Here is a 17,745-nt window from a genome sequence, read left to right as displayed (position 1 = left end):
TCGCGCGGGAGGGAGTGTAACCAGACTTTTGACACGCTGTTAGTTTCGGACAGGGCGCTGTTCCACGACGACAGCGTCTATATTTCCTCCCTGACTTGGAAAATGTCCTAACCCTGTTGTTAACTATATCCTATCTTGCAAGGACATTGATAGCAACGCCATCGCCATCTTTGGGTGAAGTATGGGAAGGTACCTGGTGGCACGAGGCGCCACACAATCGAGAACAAGCTATTGCGTTAAGACGATGGCGTGTACGATTTCGGCTCTGCATTTCGCGCAAATACACCATGGTTTGCCATAAATTTCTTGAACGTGAATATGACTGGATATGTAATTTTATTTTCTGTCGTGTACAATCTCTGGATACAGTTTCGTGGGGTTTACGCAACGGCATATGGAGTTTCGGTGAAGTCTCCGGTAGAACTACGGGGTGAAGTCAATGGCTATATGTTGGACGGTCTCAGCGAAAATAATACGACTCCATGTCTGGTGTGGACGCTGAAAATTATCACTTTTTGAAAGGTCTGCCGGATGTACTACGCAGACACTTTAAGTGTGAATATGAATATGTATTAGATTTTATGGTATTCTGATTAGGAGGTCTGAATTGATTGTATTCAGAAAGATGTTGCGCCCAACTCCCAACGGGGTACGAAAGCGCCCTCGAACTAAATACTGTCTGAATTCGGCTATTAGTATTAAATAGGAAAGAAGGCGTGTTTGGAAAGGTCTTAAACGGATGATATGAGCTGACCGGGCTCCTCTTGATTATATTGATGATTATGATGATGATTATGATTGTTGTTCTTGTTCTCATGTTCTTTCGCTTGTTGTGACCTTTTTGACCCTACTTAATCACATGATCTTGGCCACATATAGCAATATTATTTGACAATACATACAAATACTAATCAGTGCAGACAGATGCCCGGAACAGAGGGATAACCTGACATTCCAACAGGATATGTACCTCATATGATGTCCCAAAATGGACTAATTTTAAATTGACAATATGTCAGCCTAGAAGCAGATGAAGACGATGACTCACATTGCCATCAAAGCGCCTTTTCCGGATTACATCAAGCTATTCTTGATTTTATACAAAAGCGTCTGGCTTCAGGGAAAGAGCCATGATGGTGGAGGGTTATATTATCAGCACAGTTTATAGTTTTGACTATCAAAGTAAAGGGTACATGTACAATAAATCTCAAATAATAATCTATGATAGACATCCATCCTGCGATGGTTGAGAAACCACGGTGCTCATCATCGGTACAGAAGTCGAACTGGATCGACATAATCCGCCGAAATGTTTCCCCATATCCATGATGGACGGGTGCTCGAGTTCAAACCCGAGTCCAGGGTGAAGCCAATATGTCTGATCACGAGAACAACTCGTTTAAGTGCGCAACGTGTGAGTATCACCCATAAACGACTAATCCAGATCCTGCCGGACTGGTCTATAAAGTGCCTTCCTGCGTAGTATATACAGGTGTTCGCCCCTCCAGGCAAACGCGCGATATCGGCACCTTCGCATCCCAAATAGGGTATACCTCATAACAACTATCTGCTGGGTTCATCACAGCAATGCTGCCTTGTCCCGGATGCAATTTCCACCTCAATTGTCTTCCTAATCTGAATGGAGCCATCTGGGGTATTCCTCAGCAGCTCATCCTTGCTATTTGTCCTCCCTCTCCTTGTACAGTGCATTGCACTCGATCGAAGAGGACCCAATGTATGATCGTGTTCGGTAGTATCGGTGTTGGAGCAATGCGAATGGATATACTGGAACATCGGTTTGAGGGTAACTAGACAACTTGCTATAATACCACCTGTATACTCAACCGCACTCCACAGGAACACCTCCAAGTTGTTCCAACTGAAGTCATCGGATGTCAACTGAAGAGAAATGGTTTTACCGATGGAGCCTCCTGCGACACTGTTTGGGTTAGAAATAGTAGTACGAAGGTGAAAAGAGACATACAAGAACCCTAGCGCAAGTAACATGCAAATTACAAATTTCTGCCTCCGATCCATCTGGAGACGATAGACGATTGCAAGTGGGATTGATGCAGTCATAAAATCTGTACCAACATAGATCCCTTCATTGCGGTGAGAAATCATTCCGGCAGAGGTAAAAATGAGAGCATACCCGAAGCAGCTTTATGCAAAATATTAATCGTGCTCGTCGATATGCGTTTCGAATGAACAGCTTTATTCCAGTATTCATCGAGTGGAGAGCATAGAACAAATTCGAGGACGATTATAGCAAATGTAAAAGGAATGATGATGGCCAGGTTGAATATTACTAGCCATTTAATCGTGCGACTTGCTCGCTTGACCATGCGAAGGAGGAAGAGGCAGACGGAGACTTTAACCAGCATCGTGCCGAAGAAATTAAGGGAGGAATTCACCAAGGTTAATATGGATATTCTGGTATAGTCGTCTGGGTTGATAGTATCCATATGTCTGCTTGTGTCAGGAACGTATTTCGTTTACTGCGATAGACGGGGGATGTACCTGCCAATACCAAGCTAGATACTTATTAACTTCTTATATCTGGAAAGGAATTATGGTATAAACTGACCTGGATAAGAATAACCTCAAGTGCACCAGCAGGAATTGAAATAGCCTGTCTATTTTAATGGTTGATCTTTTATTTATACTCCGTAGACCTACGTATGCAAGTAACATAGACCTGAGGTTATTATATTAGCTGACGATATTCCTTCTCGCAGAGTTAAAATATTACCAATCATCCCATCCTAACGATCCAGGGCGCAGTCGAAATCTCACGAAAAACCGGGCTGCAAGCACGATGGTTGCTACACCAAAGAGTGCCCAGTGTACACCAAGAATGGTTGACTGCCTTGAAGTGTACCTCATGACAAATCCGCGAGAATTCGACGGAGAAAATGTTAGAGATTTTGCTTGGAAAAGCTAGTGAATAAAAACATCGGATGAAAGCGGGGCAGTAATAAAATAAATAGATAGTCAGTATTAAGATATTAAATACAAGGTGGGCACTCAACAGACACCTGTATTCAACATATAGCTAAAGATGAGTTAATAAGTGAGTGCACGCATCGAAGCTGCTCTACCTATCTATTATAGGTGTTCCCTTTTTTTTTTTTTTTTTTTTTTTCCTTGCCATAAAGGCTGCATTGCTAACTCCGCCCATGGAAAGGGAATGTTGGATAGATAAGTCCTAACTAGCCGCGAAAGTGGGATGAGGACAGGGATCACTTGCATAGCAGCTGGTTAGCTTGTCCTCGTGTCCGTGAAATGATCTGCTTTCCTCTACATAGCTATTGTACATATTTAGAATTATCAAGCACAAGATCCAATTAAGATCCTCGCCCCCAGCTGTCGTGTAACCACTAATGCATTAGATTACGATCTTTTTACTGAGTACAGTAAGAAACCCTGTGCTTTTGTTATAATCCAGGGGAAGATTGCTTGTTATTCTGATCTGACGGCTTGATGTTTCATATATAGAGGACGCCATTAGATCGGATGCAAGTGAATATAACTCCATTAGGAAAGTCTTTACAAGAAGCTCCAGTGCTATGCTTGATTGAGTCTTGGTCTAATACGAGACACAATCAATCTACCATGAATAGTAAATGACTCGAATATATATATTCGAAAGTGGAGAAAATGAATGTGGATATATAGTACACCCTTACTGTTGGACTTCTCTCGCCAATACCTGATAAGTATGCAGCAAAGATGAACGTAATCATAACGGCCATATTTGCGTGCGGATGATGCAGATCAACTAGCCCTACCAAATATCGGAAACATGACGAATGTAGATTTAGGCCGAATCCGGAGTTGGGCCGCATCCTTCCCGTCAGCCATAACTAGCTTGAATGGCACAGGCACAGTCAGATTACCTGCTCTCGTGTGTAAAAATATAAGTAGGGAGGGAGTCACTTGACAATTAATTCTACGAATCACAAATCATTAGAGAGCTTTTCTCAGGACGACTGGGGCTGATCCTACAGCTATATGTTTTAGGTTTTATCATGATTATTATAATTGTCCCGCCCCTCCAAGATGCTTGTTACACGCGTCTGTGCTCAGTGTAGCTCTGTGGGAGACTGACCCGCAGTGGCACACTAAGAATCCAGATAAACACCCAAGGAGCACTTGACCCTCGACAAATCGGGAAATGATCTCACTAGGCTATGCTAAGTACCCGTCACCCCTGCTGCACACCGCGAAGTTATACCTGTACCTCGTATTCGGGACAAAGAGTGGGGGTGCAAGCACCGTCGGAAGCGCTTAAGGAGCCCAGACCATCTCCCTCCTATAAAATTGTCTGGAGGCGGTTTCGCACGACAATATATTGTATCAATAACTCTGGGGCTGAAGTTGGGAGAACTTGAACAGTGCTTCTCCTTTATTTCTCTCTTTCCTTCTCCTTTTAGGTATTACTTCTGTGGGATGGCTTAGAGAATGCGACACTATCTTATCTTCAGTCATACCAACTCACTACGCGAAAAGCTTGTCCTCCCCATTTGTCCGCCTACTTCACAGTTGCCTACACAATTCTCTGGTTGTGAGTAATTTATTTATTTTGTTTGGACCGGTTTATCTCAAAATGCCCCCCGACATCCCACATGCCCCCCAATATTAAGGAAAATGTGGAAATTGATCTGCAAGACAGAGTTTGCAGTGCCACTGTGACTGCACATACATGAATACAGTGAAAGTTATAAAGCTACGTAGCACGCACTGTTATTACCCGATCGCGACATAAAGGAAGCTGTTTCTTGGAACCAATCACAACTCATCTCCTAGTAGAGACATTGTCATAGGTGTGTATATTTTGAGATCGAAGTGGCAAATTATTAGAGATATGTGAACTGAGAAGTATTTACCTTATTCCGACAACTTGTCTGCCTCTCATCCCGGCCAGCACTAGATTAAGCTTCAACGTTGAGAACGAAGGCATCCGGGCTAGGGGCAATACCAGGATTATGTGAAATAGCCGGAATGTAAGTCCACCAACAATGGCCACAATGGCCATAATATCCATAAAATGATTCTGTTTAGGTGGTGTGTTCGAAGTCATGGGGGGGGCACTAAAAGTCTTGGCTGTACTGCCACCGTACGAAGCCCCACAGCAATTTAGATGGGAAGTCAGACTTGGCATTGTAAATTAAACATTATTATACTATTCAACCGAAAAAGGGGAGCTATTCAGATCTCCTTTAAAATAGAGTGCGCCCTCGAGATCCTTGCGCTTCGAAATCCGAGCCCGCAATGTGTCCCCTTAAATCATAGGTATCCTTGCCTGTATGGCCTTGTTTATATTCATTCCCTCCTCTAAGCTATATAACCTCCTGTACATGGCGTACCAACCGCTCAATCCGTGTTAGATTGCCTCTTGAGGCATCTCATCCCAAGCTTTAATCCACGCAGATTCTGCAGATTTTTTAATCTCTTGGATCACCCCGGGAGGCCATTCGGCGCTTAATATACGGCCATGCAACTTCAATTCGTCTAGATTAGGAAAATTTCCTGGCCAATCCATTATCCGTTGAAATTCATGGAAAATTATATACTCTATGTTTGAACGATGACGGTGAGCTGGAGCTCCACCTTCCAACACAACAGTATTTGGACGCTCGATCTTGCATTCTTTTAGAAAGGGGATAATCTTGGACTCAAGGACTTCCTAAAATAGAGAAGATGTTAGACTTTATGTAGAATTTTGTAAGGAAAAGCATCACCACTATTTCCTTCTCGCACTACACAGCCATTTTTCTTCGTCCAATTCCACTGTGGCTCCTACAGGGGTTTTAACTGGACGAAGCTTCATACGAGCCAGTTTATTATTCATCTCCCATTCTTCTTTCTGCATAGGTTCAAGCTCCTGGTTAATAGCCTCAAAATCTCCTTTGTGGCCCCTCTCGTTTGTTTAGCAGTTTCCGGCTTTCATATGAATCGAACCTTTTTTGTAATAGGAAAAACCCCTCCGTACCATAATCAGACTTCCGTTTTCAGTACCGGCGCATACAGGAAATCTCACAAGCTTCTTTACTTGCACGCAATATTCCTACGCTTCCACGTTCCTGACCAAGAGAGACAGAGGCTTCATCAGTAAAGATCATATTCATCCAATTTTCAAGGGTCAAATCTTTATGGGCGAGGCAAAAAATCTAAGCGCCTTTGTTTCTGTCCGTCAATAAGGCATGTTTAGTGGTTGGTTTAGCAGAACGAAAACCAAATTGATGAAGAATATGCCAGATAGGGGTAGTAGAAATAGAAGCGTCAAATGCAAGAATCTCACTGGATTTTTCAAGTCCATTCCGGTCCTTTTTATCAGATTCAGTAACAGCAGTTTGGGTTATTTCAGGCACTCCAGGCCGTCCCGATTGCTTGTTATCTTCCATAGATTAAGAAAGGATCCGGTGTCAGAGCAGGGTTGAATCCGCGGCTTTTAGCTTTTCTATTCCAAAATAGAACAGTTTGACGAGGTATACATGTAATGGAATCAATTTCTTTATAACCTGTCCCGGAATGAAGTAAGGTAAGCGCTTGAATACGGACTCTAACTGGATGATACTTTCCCTGCACGGCGTTGTGTGGTCACGAAGGTAGATAGAGGATGGGTAGGCAGGCAGGTAGGATAATCAAAAAGAATCACTTAAGAACAGGTACTCTTTGTGGTCGAATAGCTTCAGAGCAAACATTTTTTGTGGGGTATATGGCTTTATGACCAGTCACACACCTCTAAGAGATCTACTGTATATATTACTATGGAAACTACCTCACTGCCAAGACAGTAAAATCACTAGCGCCTGCTCATGACTTTTGGAACACACCGTACTCCAGGCGGAATCATAATTCCAATATGCTGGAGACTTGGCAGGTGTAATTCTCAAGCACAACTTCACTACGAACTGTCGGAAAAGTGCAAGCCTTTATTAATTACGGAGGTGTGTTTCTTTAGTCATCCGAGGTGGTCCGCCTGCATGAAGACAGCTCATTTTCAAGCATAAATAAATAAAATATAGAGTGGTCCTGTATTTTCTTTTTTTAGAAAAGTAATTATGAAGCTATTTAAGAGTTAAAGAGATCTTATTATTGCCTGCCTGCCTGCCTACTCCGTACTACTACCACTGCCATAACAATGAGCGGATCATATCATTCAGTTAGAGTACGTGTTCAAACGCTTACTTTATACCATGCTGGTATAGAGCTTAAGCAGATTGAAGCCATTACTGGCATGCACCGGAATACGCCTAAATCTCTTGATAGGAAAGCGCGCGAGCGAGGCTTTAAACCAGACTGATGGTAAACGTTCTGTTCGTCCAAAAGTAGCAGATTCAACACAAAAAGCCATAACCGAATCCGTACGAAAGGACTGGAATGGAAGAGAAAAATCTTGTGAGATTCTTGCTTTTAAAACTTTTCTTCATCCCCTCCCAGTTTGATGTATTCTTCGTGATCATAAGCTTTCATCCAGTTAAACCTACTACTAAACCTGGCTTTACTGACGAGTAAAAAGGAGGAAGTTTAGAATTATGTCTCGCCCTTCAAGATTGGAGCTGGAGGACCTTAAAAAAGTTATTTAACCGATGAAATCTCTTGTACTCGCCGCCACTGGGATGGGAAGTCTAACTTTATGGTATGATGATATTTTACATACTATAAGACAGGAATTTTACATATCTGGAAAACGGAGACAGGGTAGCAAAGAAAAGAGGATTCTAAAGATTTTGCAGCTATGAATGAGGAGCTTTAACCTGTAAAGAGAAGAATGGGAGCTGAATACATCACTTGAAAGAATGGTTTAGTATAGGTAAAAACACCAGGTAAAGAGGCTAGATGGAATTGGACAAGAAAGAATGGCAAGTTGGAGCGAGAGACCAAGGGAGAAATCGGCTGGTATCGATACCTATAAGGTAAGTGTTTCTTGTACTGAGAAAAAAAGGTATAATATCTTTTTTTTTTTTTTTTAGGAAGACCTCGAGACCTAGCTTATACACTTGCAAAAGAATGCCTGATCGAGCGCCTGAATACGATTGTTCTGGAGGATGGAGCTTCTGTTCACCGTCATCACTCTCAAAAAACTGTATTTAATCGTCATGGTGCTGAAAAGATCCTTAATTGGCCGGGCAACTCTCCAGAGCTCAATGCAGTTGAGTGGGCGTGGCTATGGCTAAAGAAACTTCAGGAGCTCCGCGGCATAAAAGAACTGCAAAATCTGCATGGAAACAGGCATGGGGTGAGCTGCACCAGGAGACTCTACAACGTTAGATTGGGCATCTCCGTCCATCATGTTCAAGAGATTATTTTGTTGGAAGGAGGAAACGCATACAAAGAGAGCTGTAGAGGAACGTATTCACAGAAAAACACTAGAGTTAGGGGGTATCTCTCGAAACGCCAGCATTTAGGAGATCGACCACTATTCTAGTGCTTTGTATAGCATCATTTTGCACTTTTTGGGATTATTTTTGGGCCACTTGGCCAACTATAATGTATAATTATATGTCTTGATTTTGTTGCTTAAAGTGCGTCTTTATATAAGAATATATGAAAAGTAACATTACAGCCATACACGGCATTTCTGCCAAAACAGAAGTATGTGGGCCCAACCTCCGAAGACTAAAGAAACACTGTCAGGGGCTGAACCCGTAGAACCTATAACATAGGCTATGTACAAAAGGAATCGTTGAAGGGAAGAAAGAAAGAGGATAATGAGTGGTGAACAAATAAATTGAAAAGTTACATGATATGGGTCGAGGGCCAATGGGGCTAAAAGGGACTGGAGGGCCCGCAGGGGCAATAGGGACCAACGGGGACAATAGGGGTAATGGGGACAGGGACCATAAGCCTGAGAACTCAAACGGTCCCCAGCCCTTTACACTCATCTCCGTACGCCTTTGATTTGAACCCTTATCCAATATAACAAGGAGAATAGTGGTACCAGCCAAGGTAGATTCTCTGAGCATTCCCAAGTCGCCAATTCAGCAGATGAAAATAGTGCCCTCGAAATCTTCCCCTGGAAACCTGGCCAATATATTTCTTGGCATTTGTGAATTATAATAACACACCACAACTTGAAATGACTCTCACTTCCGAGAAATGTTAATATGAAAGTCTAACTTTCAAGTTTGTCGAGTGATTGCTCCTCCGCACGGAGGCAGGCACCAGAAATGCCGCTTTGGAGAATTCTTGATTAGATTCTAGCTGAGGCAGTTTATCAGTTTTGAATTGTTGTATAATGAAAATAGACTTCCCATTCGGGCTCCTATCTTCCGTAGAACCCTAGAAGTATAATAGGTCGGGCATAACAGGGTATTCAAATAACCAATATGGTTGAAACATGGCTCTACGGCCCGCTGGATAGTCTACTATATAAGCTGTTAGCACCTATTGCTAATGCTTCTTTTAAAGATCAAAGAGAGTGCGCTGCAGACGTTATTAGCTGTCTTAATTATAGAGCTACTCCGTGCATACCCCGTAAAACCTTATATTTTTAGGGTTGCGCATTAGGCGCGGTGGACCCGCAGATAGGACTATATAATCAGTCGCACGGACATGTAAATTGTCACTATGCAGCAGTAGCTTCGATGTTACTCACATCCTGCCTTAGGATTCGTACTTGGCAAAGCCTAGGATACAGATTACTAGTAATATTCTGCCTAAACACCTATAGGAAACTTCAAATATGAAGAATTTGTCGACTGAACGGGGGTTAGTCAAATTCCGAGGGATATATGCTAGTATCTGCTATTTTATGTTACGTTATATGATTCCTTACGCTACTTGGCAAGATTGTCTCTCCGCATACAGGGCCAAGATATATGGCGCAGTAGCTTTACCAGTTCAACATGGAGGCAGACTTCTGTGTCCCATGCAATTAATGTTTTCCCATTACATATAGCTAAACCACTTTATGTATGTACATATCATGGACTTTGTCTTACAGTAAGTGTGCCAAAATACATATAAATGAACTAGTGAATACTCTACGGCTGGTAGGTAGCAACCGGAGAGCCATCAAACACATCTCCGAGAATCATAAGAAAGGAGAAAAAGAGGAGATATTTGTAATGCGTACGATGAGTACTGTATATGGTGCTTGGTAGCCTATTCATCGTCGTACGCAAGCCTGATTACTAATAATTGTGACGCCTGCTGCTATGAAGTACATATATAGTACCATTCACTCTACAGAATTTTAAACTGTAAACTAAACCATCCACAACAGCCAAGTCCTGAGAAGTAAAGCCGGTAATCAAGATGTCTCAGCCCAATTACACCGTTCATACTGTCTCACGCTCGGACATCCCAACCATCGCAAACCTGCTTTACGCTTCCAAGCTCTCTCTGCATCAACCATCTCATTTGGAAAGACTGGCCCAACGAAGTAGACCAGAAGGCGTCATACACCAGCGCTGTGGAGCGCGGACTCGACATGAGTTCGCTGAAGGCAGTCGATGGTGAGACAGGGGAAATTCTAGGGTATATTGTATTTACCCGGAGACAGCCTACTCCACAGAAAACGAAAGAGAGTGACGGAGCCGAGGAACCAAAAGGGCCAGATGGAGTTGATACGGACGTCCTTATGGAGGTTACTCAGGCGATCAATATAATTACGAAGGATGTGAAAGCCATCGAGCGGTATGGTATGGTTTCTCCATACCTGCTATTGAAAGAACACTGTTGTTGACCGTATCTGGCCTAGAATTGGTATATATGTGTGTTAAACAGTCTAGCCGGAGGCGGGGGATTGGATCGGCTTTGGTGCAGAGGTGCTTTGAAAGAGCGAAGTCTGAAGGTCTCCCTGTTGCTGTTTGTGCCGAGCCAGCGGCGTATGAATTCTACGTCAATTCGGGATTCAAAGAGACAAAATATGCAGATACCGATTTGGCTAGATTCGCTCCGGCGTACAGTGGATATGGTATGTTTAGGTTGACTGGAATGATTTGGTATCCTTAGGTGTGCTCGATAGTTCGATATCATGATATGGAGTTTTTGAGCTAGGAAAGGAGCACCGGAATTTTATAGCTTCCTGACAGTATTGCTTCCCGGAGACTCTGTTTGTTCTTGTCGAAGTCATATGACAGGAATTATTTCCTAATTATTTCATCCTCCTTTATAAGGAGCGAGCTCCGGCATTGGGGCTGCCTACTAGCCGGGGGTTCGAGAGTGGGCTCTCGCTTGCGCGGAAGAATAGAGCGAAGTCTTTCTTCTCCAAGGAGATCTAGGAGATCTGGGCCTAATGCAGGCAGACAAAACAACAGAGAACACACAGTTAGAATAAGCAGCGACTTGAATGCTATCTTATATATCTCGTCATGAAGTCTGAAGTATGAAATTAACGGCTATGAAATTTTTCTTGTATTAATAATTAACTTGCTTGACTGCCTTAAGGCATCCACGGACTTATATTATCTTGTAAATCCTATGGTATATAGAGTAATTTTGGAGAAAACACCTTTAAAGTGACACCTCAGCACTGACCAACTAAGGATATATCGTTTAGGGTGCTGCTTTTTCTGGGGTAAGGAATCCACCCCGCACACAGATGCGCTCGGCTGGCCAGATAACTGGAAAAATGACTTCGACCATTTAGGCTGGCGTGTTAATCAATCCAACTGCCTTAGGTTCTAGTTTCCTATCCTTACTGTGGAGATTCGGGTGTCAACATCCCTCTATTTAAACTGCTCGATGGCCTACAAGCTCGTAGTTTGTACACACTATAGTGGCTATGGAATACAACAGTATCTGTGAATCACCAATGGCCGGTATGTGTTCCTGGTACGTTGACCATGGCATAGACTAAACAAGAAAATATATCTACTTCCTGTATAAATATCGATATTGTAGACCCTGCAGAAAATATTAGTTTAGGACCGCAAACACACTTCCCGATGACTTTTATTTCTCTCTCTACCCAAGGACCAGGTGTTATGCCACCTATTAATTTGTCGACCGTTATTATGCCCTCTTCGGTCCTCGTATCGCAGAAGCCAGAGAAAGCAGTATCTCCGCCGGTTTTTACTTTATTTTTAACCGGGTTTACACAGCATCTCCGGAGTAAAACCTCCAGGCAAAGTCAATCTGCTTCTGTTTTACCAACTTCCAATTGTGCATGTTCCTTAATATCTAAAGTATCAGATTTAGCTACCTTTTAAACATTTTAAGAATTTAAAATTGTTCAGAGGTCAAATTCATGGCTAACACCCTGGTATACCCGGTCGACTTCAGCCATTTCACGATTTTTAATTAATACACAAATTCTAATATTAACAATTAGTTTCATATTACATACCCTATTATTAAATTGTGTGACAGACATAGTCAACTTTCCCAGACTGTTCCCGAACAGGGCCAGTCTAGCCAGCAGATGGTCAAACTAGGCTCTTAGAGTAAGACCAAATAATATTACTAAGTTCCACCCGCAGTCTCTTAATATGTACTTCTACTGGTGACACTCTCTAGTTCTGTTTTTTAAATAGGTTTTTCTTCCTCTACAATACCACACTGGAAGAAACTTGTATAGGACTAATAACAGCAACGATGTTACTTATGTGGTATATTTAGTCAATATGACCTAGCCAGTATGGTTTTTCGGAGATTAAAGATAGTATAAATATTTCACACCAAGTTACTAGGAAGAATTTCCCAGCATTGTGCATGATAAGTATATCTTCGTGTCTACCACTATACTATTATTGTCTATAACAATATTTATAATTTAGGTTACACCCATTTGATTAAGGAAAACTGTATCATGGTATAGGATTCGTCACTGCCCACAATAGCAATATACGTTGATCGACGAGATAGACATGTGTGTGGCCATATTTAGTATTATATTCTGGCCTAAATATCTTAAATCTAAAGCGCACGCTGTTAACATATACTTCGTTTTCTTCTTATGGCTAACTATCATTGTCTTTTCCTGTTGGAGGAATATAGGACGTAGGAGGATTGTATACTCTGAGAACTTCGCCTCCTAATTTTGTCTAATTATATATTTGTTTATCAAAAACTTTTTAAACGAGTAGCAAATATTTGCTCCATAATTTCCCAGATCCCAGGTGCATTGCCTCAAACGGCAGTCGGTGAAAGCGCCAGAAAACTTGCACTGTCTAAAACGGTCCAGCGAAGAAAGTTTGTGTCCTGCATATGTTCAGATAGTTATACTTTTAATCCTATTTCGCATGTGGTATAACTTATCTTTTGCTGTGCTCGGACTAGAAAGCACCGTGGGTTATAAAGACTGAAACTGTTGTGGAATTTAGGGGAAGTGAAGCGCAGGGAGCTATAAATCAGCTACAGGCCCTCAGCCATACTAGGAAATAGCTGTCATCGGTGGAAACACCACGAATCACAGTATCTCAACCAACTGAGTCTACTAAGCGGCTTCCAATATGCTCATTGAGATGTTCAGCTAACTAAAGTATTGAGGGGTAGAATGGATCGTCAAATACTCCGCGCCGCCTGACATATATCTCCATAACAGAAACAGATTGAACGAACACCTACCAAGCTCAGTACAATACTACGGTGACACTTTCATCCGAAAGATATGAATCAGCGATTCCTTGGACATCTTTACCAGGTTCTAAGGTATGTGTGGCAGATCCGATGGTAATTTCGCCGAGAGCCGAGAGGCAGCGGTTACAGTAGAACAGCAGAAGAGCGGTAACAGGCTCTAGCGCCGTAGCTTGGAAAGCTTGTATCATAGAGATCGTATTAAGGGGTGATTTGACGGGCGCTAAATGTCAAATCGCGAGGATCTGCATTGGTTCCCCAGCCTGACCACTATCTAGACGACGAAAATCCTTAGACATACTTCGCTTATCAAAGTAAGTTAACTGGGCGTGATAGGCTTAAATAACAGCACTTATCGAGGCTTTTAATAACCTAATTTTATAAGCCACTTAATTATTTAATGCTCTGCGGCCTCGATCTGGGCGATAATCCATATATATAATTATTTTTGGCATTTAATTTATACTAATATGTCCTGGGGAAATAACTGCATCGTATAAAAGAAAGTTAAGATCATGGACGTTGCCAATGCTATATTCAACCCGACGAATAACTCTAGATACTCCAGAGAATTCTTCGTTTCGATGCCAAAGCTTTCTCGGCAACTCGGTTTACGGATGGATGGGTGTTGTACACACAGTGGAGACTGCTCTTAGCACTAGACCCAAAGTGGTAATCATAAACAACAGATCAATAATCAGTATGCAATATAGTTACTACAAAGACGGTTGTTATGAAGATAAAGCCGTAAGTTGCAACTTGTTTCCCTCGAAGAGACCGTTCTACAGCTTTTTACTATCCTGGTTAATTCAGCTTTGTGTGATTGCAGATCTCCTAGAGTCAACCATGAATGACTTCCTAAGAGAAGTGCTCATCGATATACGAGATCTTGGTCGTCAAGCCGAGCGCGGACAGGTGACATCATTGCGGGTCACTTAGGAAGGCACACATACTCCTATAGCAGTATAGCTAACTTCTCTCATGGAATTGATTGTATGATCAGCTCTTGGGAAAAGCGTTGGTGTTCTTGGGAGGAACAACAATTTTCTAGAGAGCCTTAACATTCCCGTGGCCTAACCAGGTCCTCACAAGAGACTGGATTCGTCCTGCAAGAAGAACGACACCAGTATCGTTTTTATATAAATCTCCTTTCTTGTCCACCCTTGCTTTCAATCAGGGTCCTGGTTCGGAGATTATAGGGGAAACATTGGCAAAAACACACTTCAACAACGAAACTGGAAAGCGATCGTTCCACCTTTATATCCTATATAAAACCGTCCTTTATATAACCTGACTGCAACGGGCCAGGACCGTTACATGGAATATCCTACGATTTCAAAAGTGAGATGCGAATATAGACATTTGAAAAGTATAATAGGACATAGACTTTAGTCCAGAAATATTGTATTAATCCAAGCCATATCGTGATCAACGAATGACTGGACAAAGAGCGAATTATTGATTACACATAAATGAGTGACAAGAATGAAATCCCAGCAAACAATAGCCAAACAAAGTCTAGCTCATACCGACACGGTTGAGGCTAAATTAGAAAAGGAAGGAGACAAATTGAGCCTCATTAATGATGGTTTATTTCTCGCACTCGGCGCCACCATCCATCTACTAAAAGCCCTCCCCCTCTTCACAATCCTCAGGAGGCGGGTTTTCGCATTCCTCACACGGAGTGCTGCCGCTAGGAGTCATACCACCAGGAATCATACCACCAGGAATTATACCACCAGGAGGTGTGCTGCTATCAGGAGGCGGGTTTTCACATTCCTCACACGGAGGAGTCATACCACCAGGAATCATGCCACCAGGAATCATACCACCAGGAATCATACCACCAGGAATTATACCACCAGGAGGTGTGCTGCTATCAGGAGGCGGGTTTTCGCATTCCTCACACGGAGGAGTCATACCACCAGGAGGAGTCATACCACCAGGAGGAGTCATACCACCAGGAGGAGTCATACCACCAGGAGGAGTCATACCACCAGGAGGAGTCATACCACCAGGAGGAGTCATACCACCAGGAGGTGTGCTGCCACCAGAAGGCGGGTTTTCGCATTCCTCGCAAGGAGGGGGAGTGCTGCCACCAGTGGGTGGGTTTTCGCATTCCTCACATGGAGGGGAAGTGCTGCCGCCAGGAGGAGTGCTACCACCGGGAGGAGTGCTGCCACCGGGAGGAGTGCTGCCACCAGGAGGAGTGCTGCCACCGGGAGGAGTGCTGCCACCGGGAGGAGTGCTGCCACCGGGAGGAGTGCTGCCACCGGGAGGAGTGCTGCCACCAGGAGGAGTGCTGCCACCAGGAGGAGTGCTGCCACCGGGAGGAGTGCTGCCACCGGGAGGAGTGCTGCCACCGGGAGGAGTGCTGCCACCGGGAGGAGTGTTACCACCAGTAGGTGGGTTTCGCATTCCTCACATGGAGGGGAAGTGCTGCCGCCAGGAGGAGTGCTGCCACCAGGAGGAGTGCTGCCACCGGGAGGAGTGCTGCCACCGGGAGGAGTGCTGCCACCGGGAGGAGTGCTGCCACCGGGAGGAGTGCTGCTACCAGGAGGAGTGCTGCTACCAGGAGGAGTGCTGCCACCAGGAGGAGTGCTGGTTCCTGTGTTGGTAGTACAGCCTTTTTCGGTTCCAGTTTTGCAGTCAACATTGATATTGATACCACCGGAAGGAGTGTTGCCACCATTGTTGATGTTGGTGTTAATGTTGGTGTTTGTGTTAATGTTTGTATTGGTGTTTGTGTTTGTGTTTTTGTTTGTGTTTTTGTTGGTATTGGAATTCTCGTTGGTGTTGCTATCGGTGTTGTCATTATCCTTGTTATCCTCACATGGTTTGCAGGCGCCAATTTTGTTGAGCTTGTGCTCTATCAAGCCCTTTATAAATCCGAGATTTCGAGGTTTTAGACCGCTTTTTTCTTCACATGTTTCGCAACATGAGGGGCATAGGCCACTAAGCATGGGACCAAAGGTGCGAGATTGCAGACGAGCATGGGCCTCAGCCGCCGGGGCAAGGGCAGGGGCGGGACGGCCATGTGCTTATCGGTAGTCACAGACACTGGAGCCGCAAGGGCCGAGGCCGACAACGCAATAGTGCAAAGAGTGGAAGTCTTCATCTTTGCAACGAAGAAAAGAAAGGAAAAAAAGAAAAAAGAAAAGATTAATTGCAAAATAGTATATAAGTACTAAAGAGAGAGAACTGAATTAAATGCTAGGAATAAAGATAATCAGATAGCCTGGGTGTTTACTTGTCCTTATATAACTTTCTTTCGCTTCATTTGGGCTCTCCTAGGGACCATGCGGTGTTGACCTAGCTCTCTGTCGGATTCATGATGAAACCATGCTATCCAGGATATGGATAGGATCGATGCCGATCCGGGTTTCAAACAGGAACACCCGCTTTAGAGTTGAGCTTATTCCTGAAACACACTTACCTGTAGATAGCCGCTGTCGAACTTTGCATATGCAGGTAGAGCATGTAATATTCCGCCACTGTTCTACGACAGTATAATATTCTTATATTAGATGACTTTTTAGAGAGCTTTATAGGATATTGGTATGCACTTTAACGACTGAATAAATCTAGTATTAGGGCTTGATAGGTGCAATACCTCGCAAGGCCTAGAGGGAGAGATCTAAAAGGACAAAAAAAAAAAAAAAAAAAAAAAAAAAAAAAAAAAAAAAAAAAAAAAAATCACGGCTTGATAAGTTAATCTTAACTGCATTGGTAAAGAAAGTGGAGATTCCGGTCTCTATCTTTTCCCTTTAAAGGACAAATTGTCCTCTAGACCTTCATACTTCAATCGCTATTCCTAGAAAATATAGAAACCAGTCCTCTCAAAGTCCAAATTTAATTTAATTAAAGTTCTAGCCGTAGAAAAGGATTGTCTAGTCCGGACTAACAGACCGAACTATGTCCTATTTGAAACCCTTCGCTTGTATCCACATAGCTCGAGCGAGAGTCAGACTGGGACACGAGCCTTATTTCTTTAACTGAACCTGGAGGTATGCCCTTGAAGCACGGCACTTTTCTATAAATATCGAAATTCCAAACGCACCATGGTTAGAAAATGCTCTTTCTAAGAACGGGTGCAACCTTGATCCCGGTTTAGGAGCTCGGAGTCGACCCGAGTTCTGAAACCATATCGGATAGCATTCGATCCTGCCCTGGTCCATTTACTCACTTTACCCCTTCTTCCGGCACTTGCATTGT

At 43.2% G+C, this 17,745-nt stretch overlaps 3 protein-coding genes across 3 annotated transcripts; 1 reads left to right on the top strand and 2 right to left on the bottom strand.

Moving 5' to 3' along the window:
* Nucleotides 1-1,563: 1,563 nt before the first annotated feature.
* On the bottom strand, nt 1,564-2,384 carry ATNIH1004_009209 (uncharacterized protein; the record flags this gene model as incomplete). The annotated part of the gene is made up of 3 exons (XM_033573807.1): nt 1,564-1,939; nt 1,985-2,102; nt 2,153-2,384. 3 exons carry the CDS (start codon nt 2,382-2,384, stop codon nt 1,564-1,566), a joined length of 726 nt encoding a protein of 241 aa, XP_033424359.1.
* An 8,057-nt stretch (nt 2,385-10,441) lies between these two features.
* ATNIH1004_009208 (GNAT family N-acetyltransferase) lies at nt 10,442-10,965 on the top strand (the record flags this gene model as incomplete). The annotated part of the gene is made up of 2 exons (XM_033573806.1): nt 10,442-10,652; nt 10,712-10,965. 2 exons carry the CDS (start codon nt 10,442-10,444, stop codon nt 10,963-10,965), a joined length of 465 nt encoding a protein of 154 aa, XP_033424358.1.
* A 4,188-nt stretch (nt 10,966-15,153) lies between these two features.
* On the bottom strand, nt 15,154-15,948 carry ATNIH1004_009207 (uncharacterized protein; the record flags this gene model as incomplete). Its single annotated transcript, XM_033573805.1, has 1 exon — nt 15,154-15,948. One exon carries the CDS (start codon nt 15,946-15,948, stop codon nt 15,154-15,156), a length of 795 nt encoding a protein of 264 aa, XP_033424357.1.
* Nucleotides 15,949-17,745: the final 1,797 nt, after the last annotated feature.

The sequence above is a fragment of the Aspergillus tanneri genome (genome assembly GCF_003426965.1).
Source record: "Aspergillus tanneri strain NIH1004 chromosome Unknown AapTan_6_pilon_pilon_pilon, whole genome shotgun sequence".
In the NCBI taxonomy this organism is placed as follows: Eukaryota; Fungi; Ascomycota; class Eurotiomycetes; order Eurotiales; family Aspergillaceae; genus Aspergillus; species Aspergillus tanneri.
This window is presented reverse-complemented; position numbering and strand designations above follow the sequence as displayed.